The following is a 20541-nucleotide window of genomic DNA, read 5'->3' as shown; positions in this document are numbered from 1 at the left end:
GGATACACGTCGGCCTCTGCCGCCCCATTTCTAGTTTTACTATAATTTCTTCATTTCTACACCGATTGTCTTCACATTGATACTGAACCTCTCTTATGACAATACGGTCAATCTCAAGTATGCATGGCCCCATTATCAACCCTGGGGCGCCCCGCCCACATAGGCCACGCCCACCTAAAATTGCCTTTTACTATAAGTTCTTCATTTCTTCACCGATTCACTTCAAATTGATACTGAACCTCTCTTATGACAATACGGTTAATCTCAACAATGCATGGCCCCATTACCAACCCTGGGGCGCCCCGCCCACATAGGCCACGCCCACCCAAAATTGCCTTTTACTATAATTTCTTCATTTCTACACCGATTCACTTCAAATTGATTATGAACCTCTTTTATGACAATACAGTCAATCTCAACTATGCATGGCCCCATTACCAACCTTGGGGTGCCCCGCCCACATAGACCACCCAAAATTGCCTTTTACTATAATTTCTTCATTTCTACACCGATTTACTTCAAATTGATACTGAACCTCTCTTATGACAATACGGTCAATCTCAACTATGTATGGCCCCATGACCAACCCTGGGGCGCCCCGCCCACATAGGCCTCACCCACCCAAAATTGCCTATACTATAATTTCTTCATTTCTACACCGATTCACTTTTAATTGATACTGAACTTCTCTTATGACAATACGGTCAATCTCAACTATGCATGGCCCCTTTACCAACCCTGGGGCGCCCTTGGGTCAAACATGCGGCTTGGGGATACGCTTCAGCCTCTGCTGCGCCATTTCTAGTTATACCCCTGTTGCAGAGTGACAGTAATATTTTGATTATATGTCAGCCTTAACAAGTAAATACTGTCAAAATGTTGATATATACATTTAACTCTTCCATTCCTTTTTATTCATTTTTGTTGCCTGGTTGTTTTAATGCTGTTTCGAGTGCTTCTTCTAGTGCTATTTCAAGTGCTTTTTTACTCTATTAGACTGTTACACAATTGGTTCCTTGATATATATATGCTATGACAAGATTTCTCTTTTGTTAATGCAGCTAAGTTTTTCTTTGTTTACGTTTTATGTACAGTTGCAAATAACAATAATCTATGTCAGTTTATAGCTGTTATCTAAGTGTCCAGTGCAAAGTATACTCTGGTTTCATTTATGATTATTAATGTTATCTTTACAAGGACATGTCTCTCTTACCCAGATACATTTGTGACAAGGATAAACAGTTTTGAGGACTGCATAGTAAGTTACTGCCTATTTTATTTCCCACAACCTAATTTGAAATAGTCATGTTATCTCTTTTTATTAATGTATTTGAAAATATAAAAAAATCAATAAACTGGTCATATTCCAAAAAATTAAATTTGACTTAATGATGATCTGTTTGTTTGTTGTAATTTTGATCACATTCAATTCAGTGTTAAGCTCTAGAGAATAAATGTTGTTTTCTTTCATTGCAGGACCAATCAATGACCTAGTTTCAATCTCCTGTGACCATGGCAATATGGCGGCAATTCCTTGGTCTCTCGACAAGAGTGCCAAGGCAGGATGGCCGCCTGGTTGCTAGGCCGACCAGATCACTGGTTGCTAGGGAAGGTGCTCCGCGTAGGCTGAATTTGTCCTGGAGCTGCTGTCAGGCACTCCATAGGTAACTATCTTTGTTTCAAAACAATTGGTGCAATAAGAGTATGCAAAAAAAAAAGAAGGAACAACGTTACCAGAATCACTATAAGTTTTCATACACTTTAATTTTTTTTTAATTTTTCCATGTCCAAAAATTCATGTACAAAAAAATAATTAAAAAATTCAGATGTCCTTTTATGTATGTTTCACTTTAAGCTGTTGTGTGAAACCGTTGTCTATTAATGGTATACATAGTTATTTACCCAATAATGCAAATGTAATGGCACATCGCATTAAGGCATTTGTCTGCCAGATTTTATGACCTTAATATGAAAAATGCATTACCAAAATGTTCTCAGATAAGCCCAACAGGACCGCATTCTAGTAAAATAACACTGTAAAATGTAACAGTCATTAATGATGGATGAAAACCCTTATGTACATAGAGTCACATAAATTAATTATTTTGGCTAAAAATGGGGATGTCCAAAAATTGTATGTCCGAAAACTTAAGAGTAACGACTGTAGATTGAATTGGCTCAATCTTTGTCCTAATTGTGATCCGGAAAATTTTAAGACCAAGCTCAAATCTGGTTCAAGCTGGTAAAAGACAAGTTGTAAAAGTTGAAGCTGACATAAATTGTGTTACCACTCAAGATATATGAAACTTGGTCAGAATGTTTATCAGAATGGCCTTCATTTAGGCCAAGTTCAAATCATTGTGAAGTAGGTTCAAGATTAGGTTATTGGGTGAAAACAAAGAAACACCTTGCTATCTTTCTACATGTAGAAGCTACATTTATGACTCAATATCAATGAATCTTAGTTTGAATGTTTATCAGGACCAGTTTAGAAAGTGGGTCAAAAATAAGTTAAGCGGGTCAGGCCTTGAAATCTTATAAACACTCACAATGCCTTATTTGTGACCAAAGTGAAGCTTATTTAAATGTTATCGTTGTTACATCAAGGCCATGTTTAAAAATGTATAAAACTAAGTAAAAAAAAAGTCATCAGTGTAAAATTCATGTACCTTCAACTAAGGTGAGCGATGTAATATCGTTGTGGCCCTCTAATTTTATAATTTACAACACAAAATATGTTTGGTGTCTACTATCAGCGTGACAATAAAAAGATTTCGGGTGAAAATCATACTTTTTAATGTCATTTACTCAGCCACAGTAAAGTGTTACTATGTACTGCAAAAATAAGTTACTATTGCTGCACATAAATCTACAGCAAATTCAACAGAGCATGAGGGTTATGGTTGGGTTTGTGTGCAGGACTTTTTATAGCAGATTGGCCTTTAATTGTGACAGGTGTTTATAAAAGACACACATTTTAAATTTGAAAGCCTTTTTAAAGTTATAAGCCAATTTAAATTGCATAATGCCATTTGTTGATCTGATCTGAATGATACAAAAACTATGATTTTTAGCGAGACTGTTTTCGAAGAAAACCCGAGGATTTGTCACATAGCCTGCTCGTCGTCCGCCGTCCGGCATCGTGCTAAAACCTTTACATTGCCTCTAAAATCAAAGTGCTTCCACCTACAACTTTGAAACTTCATATGTAGATGCACATTGATGAGTTCTACAGGCCACACCTATTTTGGGTCACTAGGTCAAAGGTCAAGGTCACTGTGACCTCTAAAAAAAAATTTAAAAATCTGACAAGCTTTCGCAGCCGAGCGTGGCACCCGTTATGCCGTGCTCTTGTCTATGTTATATTTTTATTTCAACAGACAGTATTCAACAAAAGCTGAGGCAGATGAGAAAAGCTCGTTGCCGAGGCAAGCCAGGGTGGTGATAGCAGGGGGTGGAGTAATAGGGACCTCTGTGGCATACCACCTTGCCAAACGGGGCTGGACAGATATTGTGCTGCTAGAGCAGGGAAGGTATGTTGTTTTTTATTCCTTGTGTTCAATCATGCAAAAATAGGGGAATTAAATCAGTGTATTTATTGTTGTATGCAACTCTTTGATGACACCATTTTACTTTTTGTTTAATTAAATGAAAACTTTAAATTAAGGCCAATTGTATGATATTTTGTTCTACTAGTATTTGAAACCTTGTCATCAAGTTTAAGTTTCTTTTTTTTTACAAAGAAATCAGTCAAAATGGATTTAGATTTTTTTGTTTAATTATCATATGTAAAGAGATTAAGATTAACTGAATTTTAAGTTTACCTGAGAACCAGGATGACAGCTTTTGTTTGTAAATCTTTTGTAGATTTGGCTTAACTTGATTGAGGACCTTGATAATATCTGTATGTATTAAAGAGCTAGTTGTGGGCCTGGATGATATTCAGTTCATGTATTGTAGACTTGGCTGTAAGATTGGATGATATCTAGTTCATGCTTTGTGGACTTGCATGTGCCCCCCCCCTTCCCTGGCTGTCTGTTGGCCTGATAAATGTCGGGCAATTATGATATCATCTAGTTCATGCTTTGTAGACTTGCAGGTGGCATCCCCAGGCTCTCTGTTTGCATGATAAATGTCAGTAAATTATGATATCTAGTTTATGCTTTGTAGACTTGTATGTGACCCTCCCTTGCTCTCTATTGGCCTGATAAATGTCGGGCAATGATGATATCTTGTTCATGCTTTGTACACTTGTATGTGGCATCCCCTGTCTCTCTATTGGCCTAATAAATGTCGGGCAATTATGATATCTAGTTTATGCTTTGTACACTTGTATGTGACACCCCCTTGCTCTCTATTTGCCTAATAAATGTCGGGCAAATATGATATATAGTTCATGCTTTGTAGACATGTATGTGACACCACCTGTCTTTCTATTGGCCTGATAAATGTCTGGCATTTATGATATCTAGTTCATGCTTTTAGACTTGCTTGTGACACCCCCTGGCTCTTTATTGTCCTCAATACTGGCGGCAATGACAATGTCTAGTCCATGCTTTTTTTACTTTGCTGCTGCAGCTTCTGGCAATATGTTGGACTGGTAAATATAGGACAAATAGGATATCTAGTCCATGTTTTATAGACTTGGATGTGGCTCCTCTGGCACAATTTGGGAATGATAAATATTGAGCAATGATGATATATACACATGTAGTGCATGTTTTGTAGACTTGGCTGTGGGACCACCTGGCACTCTGTTGGCCTCGTTACTGCAGGAAAGGATGATCCCAACATGATGAAGTTGCTGAGGTACAGCAGACAGCTCTATGAAGGGTTTGAGAATGAGGAAGATGGCGGACTTGGTAATTTAACCCTTTACTGCTTTAATGCGCATTTTCACACATTTGCAGTCCCTTATAAAATCAAATTGAATTATAGACCTTTTTTAATAGATTCAATTATTAAAGGCTTCATTTACATGAATTAGACACTGATGAGAAGCAAATAGCATAAAACCTGAACAGCCTGCGAGTATTGCTTTTGGCCATGTTCAACTTGTTTCTGATTGGGAAAGGGTTAAGCTCAGCTATTTTGAAAGAGTTCTGCTTGCTGTAATAAATGTTAATTTAAGATGTTTGCACATGGGGTTGTATAATTAACTACCATTTATATTTAACATGTCTTTTAAAAATACTGTGAAACCATTATTAATCATCAGGCATTAATTTTCGTGTATTTCGTCAGTCGACCGATTGACGAATTCAAGATCCTGACGAAAAATTTTGTCACATATTTGAACAAATTAAGACTCAATTACCAAGGCATGAGGCACTAAAATCCAACGTAATCCATGCATACATACTTCGTCTGTTTCGTAATCATAGATAAATTCGGTTATGACACAAAAGGGTGTAGATTACACAGTGTACTTAACTAAAACATGACATTGCTCTAAAACGCGAATGCAGTACAGCTGTATCGACTGAGTTGACTTCGTTTAGGTAGAATAGTAATGATTAGGGCTAATTGTTAACAACTTAATTACCCATTATGTGTATTGAGTTTTGCAGTGTTTTTGCAGATTATACAGCCTCCGCGCAGCGGATCCGGAAGGCAATAAATGAAATTAAAAGATGATGATGTGTGATCAACACCTGACTTAAATACATTCTCCGCATTGATTACAAATTAATACAGAACATATTGATTTGTGTTTGGTTGTTTGCGTTTAACTACAATACAGATGTAAAAATAGCTTGTGCTTCGTTTATGGGCTATCAATCTTTTTAATCATTGACATCTTTGACAAGTTTTACGATACATGTTTCAAATCATTGTTACTTGTAGCAATTGAAAACGTAATAAGAAATTAGCTATCATGACGATTAGTTCCTTCCAAACGTAGGGTAATTTTTTACAGAAAATCATTTTTATTTTTTGCGCGATTTTCAGGAAATCCTCGAACGACGCAAAACTCTTGAAAATTTATTGACAACTGACCAAATAGTTTGCTAACACTGATTTTAACCAATAATCTTCGCACCTTCTCTAATTTGCGCAGATAAAGGTAAGATTGTTATTAGTTTGGCCATGATAATAAATGAATTAGACCGATTGGCAATTGGCTTCACTGTTTCAAACACTCGTTAACGGTTATTAGGTCCCACTAATCGGCTAATCATAATAATGATACACTAATGGGGATCAATTACTGATCACCTGATAACAAAAGACTAGTATATTGACATGTGACAAACAGGCCCCACCTCCTGCAAGTGACTCTCAAGTGTCCTCCCTCTTTCTCCACTACGATTTATCGCAACCGTGATATATATCAGGCATGTTTTACAAACAAATCGGATATTAACTGAAGCATTTTTTTTTTTCAAAGTCAGGAATTGGCAAATTTAAGTGCTTACGAAAACGTCATTATAATAAAAATGACGAAATTTCGTGCTGGCGAAAATAAATGGTTTCACAGTAGTCAGTTTTTAGCTCTCCTGTATAAAGTGCATAAGTTGAGCTTTATCATGATCATTTTATATCTTGCATCTGGCAACATTCACTGTCAACTTTTTGCTGGTTACCACAGTTTATGCCACAATTTTGACTCAATTTGGATGAAACTTTGTCTGAATGTATATCTTGAATCTGATACAAGGTCACCTGGTCAAATAATAACAAAACCTTATCTCCACATTAGTTTATCTTTATATATTCTAGATGTTAAAATGTTAAGGTGTTTTTGTCACATTTGATTAATGTTTTAATCATTCATTTTAATACGTTACCTGCAATCTAGATAGCTACTTACTCCGAAGGATCCTATTTTATCCGGAAGCTTACTGTCCGAATCCCACACTTGTTAGTACCCTATGTAGGTCGGAACGGTCACATAGTGCAGTGCAACCAAAAAAGGGATATTACCCAGAATCCATCACTCTTATTCCGGATGGCCATATCTAGGCTGACATTTTTGTTGTTTACTTAATTGTTGCTCTGTTTCGCTGGATTTTTCTGTTTTACAGAACTAGAAAAGTTTTGAATTGGGTTTTAAAATATTCTCCGTTATTATCCGATTATTTCTGTATTGTTTTGTTATTTTGTTTGTTTGTTTAAGGCAAATGCCTCAAACACGTGGTTCGTGTGGCCACATTAGAGCAGCTTGGGATAACCATGACAGCTGCCTTTCGTGTGCCGGGTGCAACCAGGACAACTGCTGCCCTTTCTGTGTGAATTGGTCATAAGAAACCTGGGCCACCAAGCGATGACAAATCAAGAGCCGGAAACGCAACATACGTGGCTCAGGTCAAAGTCAGGAAAGTTCGGCTAGCCGGGACTTTTCCCCACACGACCTCGACCACATGGCATCAGGAGATGCCATGCATCAGTCCTTGCCCGGTGACGAAACTGGTCAAAATTTGACCGGTCCGTTCATCGGGAACGACCAGTTGACCGGTCCGGTGACGTCACCGGTCACTGGTCAACATTGACCGGTCCGGTCACCGGTCACTGACCGGTTCAGTCACCGGTCATGCTATGACCGGTCCGGTAAACCGGTCATCGGTCATTGACCGGTCCGGTCATCGGTCATGCTATGACCGGTCTAGTCACCGGTTATTGACCAGTCTGGTCACCGGTCACTGACCGGTCCGGTCACCGGTCATGTTATGACCGGTCTGGTCACCGGGTGCCACAGACCGTTCCGGTCACCGTAGATGTTGACACTACCTTGTCAGTACTCCACAAAGGTAGACGCAGTCGCGTTTCTACTGTGAGTCACAGACGTAAACGCGTAGTGTCTGATGTTTCCGGCTACTCCTCCACATCAGGCTCGTCGTCGTATGACTCATCGTCTAGTTCGACTAGCCCTCATCATTATCCGAGTGGACATCGTTCACGCTCACCGAGTGTTTCTCGGCGTAGATTTCCTCGTAAAGAGCAATCATGCCAGCGCTCTGGAAGAAGTTCCATCAGGAAACATCATTCCCAGCGTCACCAAACAGTGTCTCGGCATCGCAGGGATAAGGGACATAGATCTTCCTCTAATAGGCGCCCTCGGTCCCCTAGGCGATCCTTCTCTGAGGAATCTAGTGACACCCTTCCACGTGTGTCGGCCTCTATTTTGGCCTCAACACACAGTTCCTACAACCACTGGGCATAATTTGTATTCAAACACTAGTTCGTATACATATCAGGCTCCAGGTACAGGGGTTAACCTAACCACTTCGGCTGCGTTTTCAGCCCCATGGGTCTCTTCCACATTGCATAGAAGTATACCCCGGGCTGCCGCTACACCATCAAATCCCAATACTTTGTGTTTATCCAACAGTCCCCGACTGATCCTTTACCAGCAACTGCTGGTATTCAAAGTGAGACTGTTGACTTGATCACTGATCGACCTAACTCACCAGCTATCTTTGATGGTGCCAAAAAACGATCCTCTCATGATAGAAGCGGATGAATCTAGTATTCCTACTTCTGTATCCACCGGGTTCAATCAATCCAATGCTCTCACAGACGGTTCGATTGAGGCGGGTTCGGAGTCTAATGAGGCCGAACCTTATTATTTGGCCTCTATCAATCAGGTTTACGAACTAATGTTCCATACCTTAGATGAGGACTTCTGCCCCTGCCCTTCCTTGTCTCCTACAGGATCTGCTGTTACCGTTAGAGAACAGGTAGCCCGCAGACGGGAGCCCGGCAGGATAAGTAAGGCGACTTCTCGAGTGGATCGCCGCCTTCCTATTGGCTCTTCCACAATGGCTGTATTCCAGTCACTTGAACCAGCCAATAAACCTTCGCCATCTCCATGGAAAGCCCCTAAGGAGCTGACGGAGCCTAAACAGATGGACGGCGGGAAAAGTTATAAGGCCCCGGTACCTGACCCTTCTACCGGTTTGGACCTTTTCAAACTTCCGGTTCCTGATGCTGACATTAGTAAGCTGTCCCTTACAATGCCTTCATCATCTACCCATACAGCAGTCCCTCTTTCCCTGTTGGAAAATTGGGAGTTGAGAGAACGCCGTTCCATAGGTCTGGCTAACCAGCTAGATCTTATGGCAGCCACAGCCTTAGACATGGTTTGGGAGCTCTCTGATTCAATCCCAGAGGAGCTGCGTGCCTTGTTGATACACCTTTCACGTACTACGCAGTGTTTATCACACAATGCTGCGTCGTCAATGTCTGAGATGTTAAGGCTTCAGAGAGACCTCTTCCTCTCTTCCTTGCCCAATAATTTCCTTTTGGAAACAGGCGTTAACTCCCTTCGAACTGCTCCTTTAACAGCAGATTCTCTTTTCGGAGGGAGGATACAGGCGGCACTTACTCCTGATCCTGAAGATCAGATACATGCCTCCTTAGCTAGGAGCAACTCTGGCCAGCGCCCTGCTTCTAAGCCCCCAGGAGCCCCACCAGCCAAGAACGCTAAAAGGGACAGTTTCCCTACAAAGCGTCCTTCTGCTCCACGTCAGCCCACACAAAATTGGAGTAAGGGCAAACCCAATCTGGACAAGAAGTCATTTAATCCTTCTTCCGGCAAAGGTGGACCTCCCAAAGGACGTGATTTGAGAGCATAGAGCACGTTCATATTTAGTGATTACAACAAATCAACGACTTAACTAAAATGTTTCATGTACCTCCTTTCAGAAAAGTTTGCGTAAGTGAAAGCGAATTTTGGAGTGTAAAAAAGCGTCTTTCTTTTAATTATACCGAGTACACTTAATTCCGAATCGCAATATAACTTGTCAGGTCATTCATGCATGTAGACCAATATGCTTAGTTTGGCAATTTCAAAACACGTTATTTAACTACTTGTTGCATTATGCGTTATGACAATCGGTATACAATTAACGCTATTCAATTTAAGTTTATTCAAATGCTTATAAATCAAACGTGTAATCCGAAATCATTTCCAGATTTTATTATTCACGGAAAGTTAAGAACATTCTAGAAACAAATAAACACTTCCCGTGTTTTTCGTGCACACATGAAAATCATGCAAAAATTAGACTTCATGTACAACGTCACGCCATCCTTCCTAGAGGAAAGCGTTGACTTAATTAAATTTGATTGCTAAATAAAAACTTCGTAGCGCAGAGGTCGCTAATATTATTGTATACAGCTTCACGTGGGGTCAGCATGTATTCTGCTGCCTAAGCGCTGATTGGCTGATACGCTTACCAAGAAGCATGTGATTGACAGCTGGAAAAATCAATATTGACCACTCGCTGAGAAATTCATTGAAAACTGTAGCTCTTAGGCGGAGCAAAGACCTATAGGTCTTTGGGCGGAGTTAACCGTCTAAATAACCCGATTTACTGTTGACATTGTGCGTGTTGTGTATTCACAAACAGCGTACATGTGGATTATCGGACGTCCAAGGGACTTCCACCATTTGCATAATGGACGTACGACTGCCGTTTTCGGGCGTAATTTACGCCCGGACGTCCACTAACGGAAGCGCTGATGTTCCTATCCATCCCAACTACCGGAAGTACCTGCGCTTCTCCTTTAAAAAAAAGAGGCCAGGTCTACCAGTTTGCCCTTTGGATTGGCCACAGCTCCTTGAGTTTTCACCAAACTCATGGCCGCAGTGGGCGCACACCTCTGAATATACGGGATTCAACTGCTTCAGTATTTCGACGATTGGCTCTTACACCAGCTCAATTGTCGACTGCTTCTGCAACCACCTAGAGTTCTCTTGGAAGGAGCTCCTCTCTTTAGGACTCCTTCTCAATGCAGCCAAGTCAGACCTCATTCCCTCTCAGGATTTCATATTCGTGGGAATGAATTTTCTGAACCACATCAATCGGGTCAGGGTCTCGGGGCAACGTGTATCAGACCTCCTTTTGAAGGTCAAATGGGTGCTGTCCCAATCTCATATCACAGCTCAAGATTTCCTCTTGCTCAACCTTATTCTGAGCTCTGTAGCAGACTTATTGCAGTTGGGACGTCTCTTCCTACGTCCTCTTCAGCACTATCTCTCAGCTTGTTGGAAATGGTCTCCAGACAATCTGGTAACACAGATTCCCATTCTTCTGTCCTTAGTCCCCCACCTTCAATGGTGGCTAGACGAGGAGACCCTATTGGCAGGAGTACCGCTTCTTCCCCCGCCACCTTCTTTACATCTCATAACGGATGCGAGCATGGAAGGTTGGGGCGCTCACCTGGAACCCTGCAGCCTGACATTATTAGGATTGTGATCTCCTCAGGAGTCTCACCTGCACATAAACAATCTCGAAATGCGAGCAGTCTTTCTAGCTGTTTCTCAATTCCAATCACATCTTCGGGACTCCTGTGTGATGGTATCGACAGACAACACATCAGTCGTGACTTACATCCAGAAACAGGGAGGTACACACTCTCACTCCCTGTATCTGGAAACAAGGAACTTACTTGTTCTTTGCAAGAGCCTCAACGTCTCTTGTCCAAACACATACCAGGTCGTCTCAACGCCCTGGCGGACGGTTTGTCTCACAAACACCAGTTACTTCCATCTGAGTAGACACTTCATCAGGAAGTGGCCAATCAGATTTTCCTCACATTCGGTTATCCACTGGTCGACCTGTTTGCGACCAGAGACAACCACAGACTTCCTCTGTATGTGAGCCCAGTGTACGAACCAGCAGCGTGGGCGGTAGACGCGCTTTCGTTCGATTGGGATCAACTGGACACTTACGCTTATCCCCCACCCATTCTAATTCCCCAAATCTTAGGGAAAATCAGTGTGAGCTCTTGCCAGATCCTCCTGATTGCCCCTTGGTGGCCCAGGAGATCCTGGTTCAACGACCTTCTCAGTCTCCTGTGCGATTTTCCCAGGGAACTCCCGCACAGGTCAGATCTCCTATCTCAGAGAGGCAGACTTCACGTGGATCCATACATGTTCCACTTACAGGTCTGGCCGTTATCAAGCAATCCCTGCAGACGAAACAATTTTCTGTCAGGGCTTCAACTCTTGTTGCCTCTGCAAGGAGAAAGTCCACCAGAGCAGTCTATGATGCTCGCTGGAAACTCTTCTCTAATTGGTGTGTTCGAGGGAAAATTGATCCCCTCAATCCCTCTGCTAGACGCATAGCGGATTTTCTAATCTATCTCTTTGATGACACTGACAAGTGTGGGATTCGGACAGAAAGCTTCCGGATAAAATACGATCCTTCGGAGTAAGTAGCTATCTAGATAGCAGGTAAGTATTTACTAATTAAAATGAATTTTACTATAAAAATTTGTGTTTAAGCACTAATGTATTATGCTGTGTTAAGAACAGTATTATATAATATGTTCTACATAAAAGCATTTTCACCAGTGCGGATGTTAGATATTTTGTAGTGCAGATGTTATATTTGTTGTTGCGCAGGCTGGAAGAAAGTGGGCAGCCTGGAAGTGGCACAAACCAAGGACAGAATGCTGGCCCTCAAAAGGAAACTGGCCATGCTCAAGTAAGGCAGATTGGTGTTCATATACTACATGTATATACACATGGGGATAATAAGTCATAATGAGACCTTGGGCACCAGGCATGGGTTGGCTTTTAGGTTGGTTGGCAGTACATTTACTAAGAGATCCTTTCCATGTACAATTTACATAACAATTTTTTTGAATTCCACATTAGCAGATTTGTTTGAGTTGGCAAAGACTGCTGCATAATCAGTTTATTATATGAGCATGGTTCTGGGAAAACTTGGCTTAATGTATGTGCTTAAAGTGTCAGGGAATCTTAATCTAATCAGGGACATAACTTTCCGCATGAACTGGATTTTTGTTAAGAAGAGACTTCTATGGAAAACCCCCCCATAAAAACGGAAAGTATTATTCCTGATAAGCCTGTGCAAACTGCGCTGGCTAATCTGGGATTGCACTCGCATGCATTAAGCCCAGATTTCCCAGAATGTGGCTGATATCTCATAACACCCATTACTTGTTTTCTACCAGATATGTTGGAGAGGAGGCTGACCTTTTGCTGCCTAAGGAAGTGAAGGAAAAGTGTCCATATGTGAAATACACTGACCTTCAGGTACGTGTCAATACACTGCCCTTCAGGTAAGAGAAGTGTCCATATGTGAAATACTCTGACCTTCAGGTACTTGTCTGTATTATAATACACTGCCCTTCAGGTAGGAGAAGTGTCCATATGTGAAATACAGTGACCTTCAGTTAGGAGAAGTGTCCATATGTGAAATACACTGACCCTAAGATAGGAAAAGTGTCCATATATGAAATACACTGACCTTAAGGTATGCAGACCTCTAGATAATATCCTTAAAGTACTTGGATATGTCCATATATGAAATACACTGACCTTCAGGTTGGAGATGTGTTCATATGTGAAATACACTGACCTTCAGATAGGAAAAGTGTCCATATATGAAATACACTGACCTTAAGGTACGCAGACCTCTAGATAATATCCTTAAAGTACTTGAATATGTCCATATATGAAATACACTATCCTAAGGTATGCATAGGTATGCATTCATTCAGATATTATCCTTAAAGCACTTAATATGTCATTATGATCACAGAGTTGAATGCAACTGTTCATTAGTTAGTCTGGCCCTTTGTCTGTTTTCCGACTATATTCAGTTCCAAAATGTTGCTTTCAGCTTTTCTTATATTTTGAGAGGATCTTTGTACGCATCAAACAGTTGAATGATGTCAAATTTGAATGATTTCCATGTTTAATGGTGTCCATGTGTAGATGGGTGTAAAGAAAGGCAGTTTTGGCAGAATTATGGTGCTATGTCTGTTTTTCCAACATTTTGTGTTTTCTACTATGCTGTAACTGTATGGTGGATTTTGCTTAAACTTTCTTATCTGAATAACCTAAATGTGTACATGTAGATGATCATAAAAGAAACAATTGTGGCTGTGCCCAGCTGTGGCAGAGTGATGGCCCTTAGTCTTTTTTCTTTACAGTAGAAGATATGTCTGTGTCTAACCATGTTTTATGGGGGCATCAGTGTCCGTGACACATATCTAGTTAACTTCAAATATTTCTATTTTAAGTCAAGGAAATGTCTATCAGAGTTAAGGTAATAATAGTTTTTCAATAAATAGCTGAAATGCAATTCATCAACATCATCAATCCTCTCTGCGCCGTCTGGTGCTTGAGGCGACGGCAAGGGAGCGCCACTTTGATCTGTCAGCTGCTGTTGCGGGTGCTGTCTGCAGAGTGAGGCCTCTGTTCTTGAGCTCTCGCTCCACAGTTCGGCGCCACGTCTCTTTTGGTCGTCCACGGTTTCTTTTCCCCTGTGGAGTCCATTTCAGTGCCACCCTGGGTAGCAAGTCAGGTGGCATTCTGCAGACGTGGCCTAGCCATCTCCATCTCCTCAAAGCGATGGTCTCAGCAATGCTGTTTGCGCCAGCTCTTTCACGCAGTTCCATGTTCGTGATCATGTTTGGCAAGAAGACTTTCATGATCCAGCGCAGGCACTTATTCTAGAAGACTTCCGGTTTGCGCTCGATGGTAGCAGTGGTCTTCCAGCACTCAGATTCATATAGAAGGATGCTCCGCACGTTGCTCTTGAAGACGTGGAGCTTGGTGTGCATGTTAAGACTTGTGGTCCTCCAGATGGGCTTCAGCATTGCGAAGGCTTGGTTGGCTTTGCTGATCCTCGTGTTGATCTCCCTTGCACAGTCTCCATCTGTGGTGACCTTGCTGCCCAGGTAAATGAACTGGTCCACATCTTGCAGAGGCTGGCCATTGATGGTGATTGGGTCGCCCAGTCTGGTGTTCTTCCTCATGACCTGAGTCTTTCCAATGTTGACCCTGAGACCTATGGTGCTTGCTGACAGTGCCAACTGTTGTGTCTTCTGCAGGATGTCTTGGTTCCTGCTAGCAAGTAGCCCGATATCGTCGGCGTAGTCCAGGTCATCTAGCAGCGAGGTCAGCGTCCACTGTATTCCTTGCCTCCTTCCCTCTGTGGTCAGGTGCATGATCCAGTCAATTGCCATTGAAAAGAGGAGCGGCGAGAGGAAACATCCTTGCTTCACTCCAGTTTCCACCTTGAATGGTTCAGTAAGCTGGTTGTTGTGGATGACTCTGCACTCAAAGTTTTGGTACAGGGACCTGATGACGTTGACAAGTTTCTGACGTATGCCATAATGTTGCAGAATCTTCCAGAGGGAGTGTCGGTGTAGGCTGTCGAAGGCCTTCTCGAAGTCCACAAAAACCAAGTAGAGGGATCCATTCCATTCATGGGACTGCTCAAGGATCTGCCTCAGGACGAAGATGTGGTCGATGCAGGACTTGCCTTTCCTGAAGCCTGCCTGTTCCTGGCGAAGGATACCGTCCAATGCTGTTGTGATGTGTTGGAGGATGATGCGGCTGGTGTGAGATAGTAAAGTGATGCCTTGCCAGTTGTTACAGTTCCCCAGGTCTCCTTTCTTGGGCAGTTTGACGATGGTGCCGGTCTTCCAGTCGCTTGGCGCTTCTTCACTTTCCCAAATCTTTTAAAGAATCTGGCAAAGAAGCTGCGGCGTCACTGTGTCTTCTGCTTTCAGCATCTCAGGGCACACTCCATCATCGCCAGGCGCCTTCCCATTCTTCAGCTTATGGATGGCTTCATTGACTTCCGTTACAGTGATGTTGCCGAGGTTGATGTCAAGGTCCTCTTCAGCTTCAGGAATGTCGGCTAGGGTTGGTGGATCTGGGCGGTTTAAGATGGACTCGAAGTGTTGCTTCCATCTCTTCAGCTTCTCCTCTTCCACGGTGACATGAGTTCCGTCTACAGCTCTCACGGGAAGGTCATGTTGCTGGCCGTAGTCGCCCTTCAGCTTCCTAGTGTTCTGGTACACTGTCTTCATGTCATTGTGCTCGGCTGCTGTCTCCGCCTCCTCTGCCAGCCTCTCTATGTACCTCCTCTTGTCTCTTCTGGCTGATGTCTTCACCACCTTGTCTTTCTTACTATATTCCTTTGAAATTCCTTCCTTAAGTCTTAGGGATTTGGTGTCCAACAGTTTCTTTTTTATTTGTCTTCTTTCTTCTATATGAGACCACGTTTCTTCTGAGATCCATTCTGTCTTCTTGCTCTTTCTGAAGCCTAGAACTTCCTCTCATGTCTCTTTCATTACTCTGTTGAAGCCCTCGATGGTCAGTGCTGCCTCATCTTCCAAAATACTAAATCTATTCCTGAGGGTTAGCCTGAACTCTTCTTTTACTTTTGTGTCTTTCAACTTGACCACATCGTAGCGTTGGTTCTTGATGTCTCCTGTCTTTGCTTTCCTGAGCTTCAAAGTCACCTTAGCCACCAGAAGACTATGGTCGCTGCCGATGTCTGCATGTCGCATCACACGCACGTCCTGCAGAGAGTGCCTCCACCGACCATTGATGATGATGTGGTCGATCTGGTTCTGGGTCCTGCCGTCTGGTGATGTCCATGGTAGTTTGTGAATCTCCTTGTGCGCAAACAGGGTCCCTCCTATGACCAAGTCATTCTGTTGGCAGAAGTTGACTAGTCTCTCCCCGTTGTCGGTGATCACAACCACTCCATGTCGTCCCATGGTCCTCTCTCTTTCTTTGTTGTTGCAGCCAACCTTAGCGTTGAAGTCGCCGAGCAACACATCAGCACGTTGTGTTAGGGGATGTCCTCTAAAACACTTTGAAGGGCGTCGTAGAATGCATCCTTGTCCTCTTCTTCCGCGTTGTCTATTGGTGCATAGCCAACAACAACAGATACCTTGGCATACTTGGAGTTCATCCTGACGTACAGCAGGCGCTCGTTCACAGGTTTCCACTGTCGCACGGTGTTGACCTTGCTCTTGCTGATGATGACGGCAACTCCTTCCTGGTGGTCGTTGTCAGTTCTTCCTGATCAGATGATGACTTCTCCGGAACTCATCTTCTGTTTGCCAGAGCCAGTCCATCTTGCTTCTGTTACTCCCATAAGGGTCAGGTTGTATCGGTTCAGCTCACTCACCACTTGCGATAGCTTTCCAGTCTGGTAGAGTGTTCACACGTTCCAACATCAAACTCTGATCCATTGCTTTGGCGTCAAGAGTTCTGCTATCGGGGTGGGGACATCCTTGCAGCTTTGATCCCCATCCTTCATAAGTCCAGTTGCCTGGTCTGCTTCGCTCCCGGCGCCGTTTGTCGTTTGTTCCCTTGTTGTCGTTTCCGTTGCAAGCATTTTTTTCACGGGATGGGGTTGCTAGCCCCACGCCCAACCCTCCTCCTTTTTCAGCACAGGCTTGGGACAGTCCTTGGCGGAGTTTGAAATGCAATTAGTAAAGGATTAATATGTTTATGAAACAGTCACACAACTTCTGTGTAATTTACATGTTTGTACTTTGAAAATGCAGGGAGCCCTGTGGATGCCGAATGATGGTGTTGTTACTGCCCCTGATGTGGTCTCAACCTTTGCGAAGAAAATCAAGCAAATGGGTATGCTATTGAAAATCATATGCCTGCTAGTTTAAACCTGTCACAAAGCCATAGGCCCATCTGATCAAGTAGAACCAGTATTTTATGTACATGTACCTGTGAAAGCAAAGCTTATATCATATAGATAACATCATCTGTTTTGTTGAATTTCCAAATTCTAGTTCTAAAATAGCTACAGTAACTGTGCAACCACTAATTTTGCAGGAATCAATTTTTCTGCACTTCTGCCATTCCTCCATTTATGACCACAGCGAATATTTACCAATTTATCCATAAGTCAGATTGTACAGGACTTTATAGTTCTTAAAATGTTCCTTTTTTCAATGTTCAAAAAAATTAAGGGTGGACTTTATATTTGTATGCCCCCAGAACATGGGTTCATATTAAACCTGGGGGCATATTAAAATCGCACCGTCCGTTAGTTAGTCAGTTAGTTAGTCAGTTAGTGAGTATTTCCGTCCGGATTAGTTTCCGCTCAATAACTTAAGCAATTGTCATCAGATCTTCACCAAACTTCATGAAAACGTGTAAGGCAATAACATCTAGGTCAAGTTTGATAATCAGCCAAATTGACCCAGACACTTGAGTTACAGCCCTTGAATAATCATAAAATTGTTTTTTTTCTCGTTTCCGTTCAATAACTCAAGCAATTGTCATCAGATCTTCACCAAACTTCATGAAAAGGTGTAAGGTAATAGCATCTAGGTCAAGTTCGATAATTAGCCAAATTGACCCAGACACTCTTGAGTTACGGCCCTTGAATTTTCGTAAAATTGTTTTTTCTCGTTTCCGCTCAATAACTCAAGCCATTGTCATCAGATCTTCTCCAAACTTCATGAAAATGTGTAAGGCAATTACATCAAGGTCAAGTTCGATAATGGGCCGAGTTGACCCAGACACTCCTGAGTTTCGGCCCTTGAATCATCATAATTTTTTTTTTCTTGTTTCTGCCCAATAACTCGAGCAAATATCATAGGATCTTCACCAAACTTCATGAAAATGTGTAAGGCAATAACATCTAGGTCAAGTTTGATAATTGGCCAAATTGACATAGACACTTCTGAGTTACGGCCCTTGAATCATTGAAAAATTGCGTTTTTTTTCTCGTTTCTGCTCAATAACTTGAACAAATGTCATAGAATCTTCGCCACACTTCATGAAAATGTGTAAGGTCATAAGATCAAGGTCAGGTTCGATAATCAGCCAAATTGACCTAGACATTCCTGAGTTACGGCCCTTGAATCATTGAAAAATTGAGTTTTTTCTCGTTTCCGCTCAATAACTGAAGCAATTGTCATCGAATCTTCACCAAACATCAAAAAAATGTGTAAGGCAATATAATCTAGGTTAAGTTTGATAATCAGCCAAATTTACTCAGGCACTTCTGAGTTACGGCGCTTGAATCATCAAAAAATTGTGTTTCGTCTCGAAAAATGCTCATAACTTCTATGTCGCTTCAGATGTAACCTTCATATTTGGTATTCATGTGTATATTGACAAGGCCTTTCCATATGCACAAATTTTTACCCCTTTGATCTTGAACTAAGGGTCCACGTTTAGGTTTCGAAATCTGTTTTTAGGTTTCAAAAAACCGTTTTTCGGGGACTTATGTCTTCCGATGGAGACAGCTCTTGTTTATGTCTTATTGAAGTTTTATACAAAAAAAAATTGAAATGAAGCTTAAGTTTGAATCCTTTGAATAAAAAACAAAATGAAGTGGAAATGTGAACAGTATCTGAATACTTCTACTAATAGTACAATGTCTTTTCCAATTACAATGACATATTTAACCACGAAGCATATGCGTTTTTAACTGAAGAAAAAAACTTTGAAGGGCTGAGAAGGAATAGATATTAAATTTTGCTATTGCATAATGTTACTTTAAGAACTGACAATTTGGTATTAAAATTGCATGAATTAAAGTTCGCAATTTAAATCTCATGAAATTTAAACCTCACTAATGATAGCGCTGTCACAGTATAGGATAACTTTTCACTAGAAAAACTCAAGAATCTGAATTTTATTTAAAACATTGTTATTATGTTTAAGTAATTTGTAAAATTGATTTCTCATCCAGGTGGTAAAATATTTGAGGGTGTACAAGTGAATAGTGTTCTCACGAAGGATGATACGGTGTCTGGGGTGGAGACCAATCTGGGCACTATTAACTGTGAATACTTTGTCAACTGTGCTGGTCAGGTAATGATGAAGTACCCTACCTCTGTGACGGTGTAGTGCTTTTCCTTAGTTGATTTAGACCAAGAAAACCAACAGACAATTACCTACAGGCACAAATAAGGCATTGTTGCTTATCAGTTTGGCCAAAGTGTCTCTTGAAGCATCCTTAGTAACGCTTTAATCTGTTTACATTTTGAATGTTTTATTTCATAAGTAAGAATTGTCTACCATTTGATTACATTAATTTTAAATTGTAAATAGGCCTAATTTCAACACTGCTACCCATGTCTAGACCTAGGCTCCCACAAAAGCTTGAAAAAATAAGTATGTCTTACTTCTGACAATTCTATTCTTGTCTTTTATGTGTCAACTGTTAAAGTTCAAAATGTTTACATATCTCATTGTTCAGCAGTGTTTTTTTCCATATAGATTTTATTGCACTGAATGAATAAAAGAAAAACTAAATAAAAGTACAGTCTAGTGTCACAAACATTGCTTTTCTGTTTTCAAAATTGCATATTTCTGGTCATTAGATCTTTACCCTTTTCCATTTAGAAGCAACGTGAAAATGGCTATGTGCAAACAGCATAAAACCAAATCAGCCTGCGAGTAACTCGCAGTCTGTCCCGGTTTTATGCTGTTTGCTTCTCATCAGTATCTAATGGTTGGAAATGAAGCCTTTAAAACTTTGATCTAGTAAGAAAGGTCTTGAATTAAATGTAACTTTCTGAAGGACTACAAATGCATCAAAATATGTATTTCAATTGGGAAAAGGTTAAGATTCTCTGCATATTTAGAGAGCTTTCTATGTTGTCATTACGCAGTGGTCAAGAGAACTAGGCCTGAAGTCCTCACCCAAGGTGCGAGTTCCAGTGCACTCATGTGAACACTTCTACATCGTCACCAAGCCTATTCCAGACATGGACAGAAACATGCCAGGTAAGTTTCCAACAAAAATTGGCAGCATGCAATTATTGTAAGCC

General features: G+C 41.4%; 1 protein-coding gene across 3 annotated transcripts in view; it reads left to right on the top strand.

The window, feature by feature from the left end:
• Window positions 1-20541, top strand: part of LOC127846356 (pyruvate dehydrogenase phosphatase regulatory subunit, mitochondrial-like) — a 46857-nt gene that overhangs the window by 6802 nt on the left and 19514 nt on the right. The window contains exons 2-10 of one of the 3 annotated variants that reach the window (XM_052377539.1): window positions 1218-1258; window positions 1477-1664; window positions 3381-3533; window positions 4729-4862; window positions 12356-12437; window positions 12931-13012; window positions 17299-17380; window positions 19458-19579; window positions 20383-20497. In XM_052377539.1, coding sequence (XP_052233499.1) covers window positions 1513-1664; window positions 3381-3533; window positions 4729-4862; window positions 12356-12437; window positions 12931-13012; window positions 17299-17380; window positions 19458-19579; window positions 20383-20497 — 922 coding nt within the window. In that variant the 5' untranslated portion in view covers window positions 1218-1258; window positions 1477-1512. Of the gene's footprint in view, window positions 1-1217; window positions 1259-1476; window positions 1665-3380; window positions 3534-4728; window positions 4863-12355; window positions 12438-12930; window positions 13013-13283; window positions 13304-17298; window positions 17381-19457; window positions 19580-20382; window positions 20498-20541 lie in introns of those variants that run through there. The other 2 variants (XM_052377540.1, XM_052377542.1) reach the window with 2 other exon arrangements.

This window comes from Dreissena polymorpha, chromosome 9 (genome assembly GCF_020536995.1).
Source record: "Dreissena polymorpha isolate Duluth1 chromosome 9, UMN_Dpol_1.0, whole genome shotgun sequence".
NCBI classification, from domain to species: domain Eukaryota; kingdom Metazoa; phylum Mollusca; class Bivalvia; order Myida; family Dreissenidae; genus Dreissena; species Dreissena polymorpha.
This window is presented reverse-complemented; position numbering and strand designations above follow the sequence as displayed.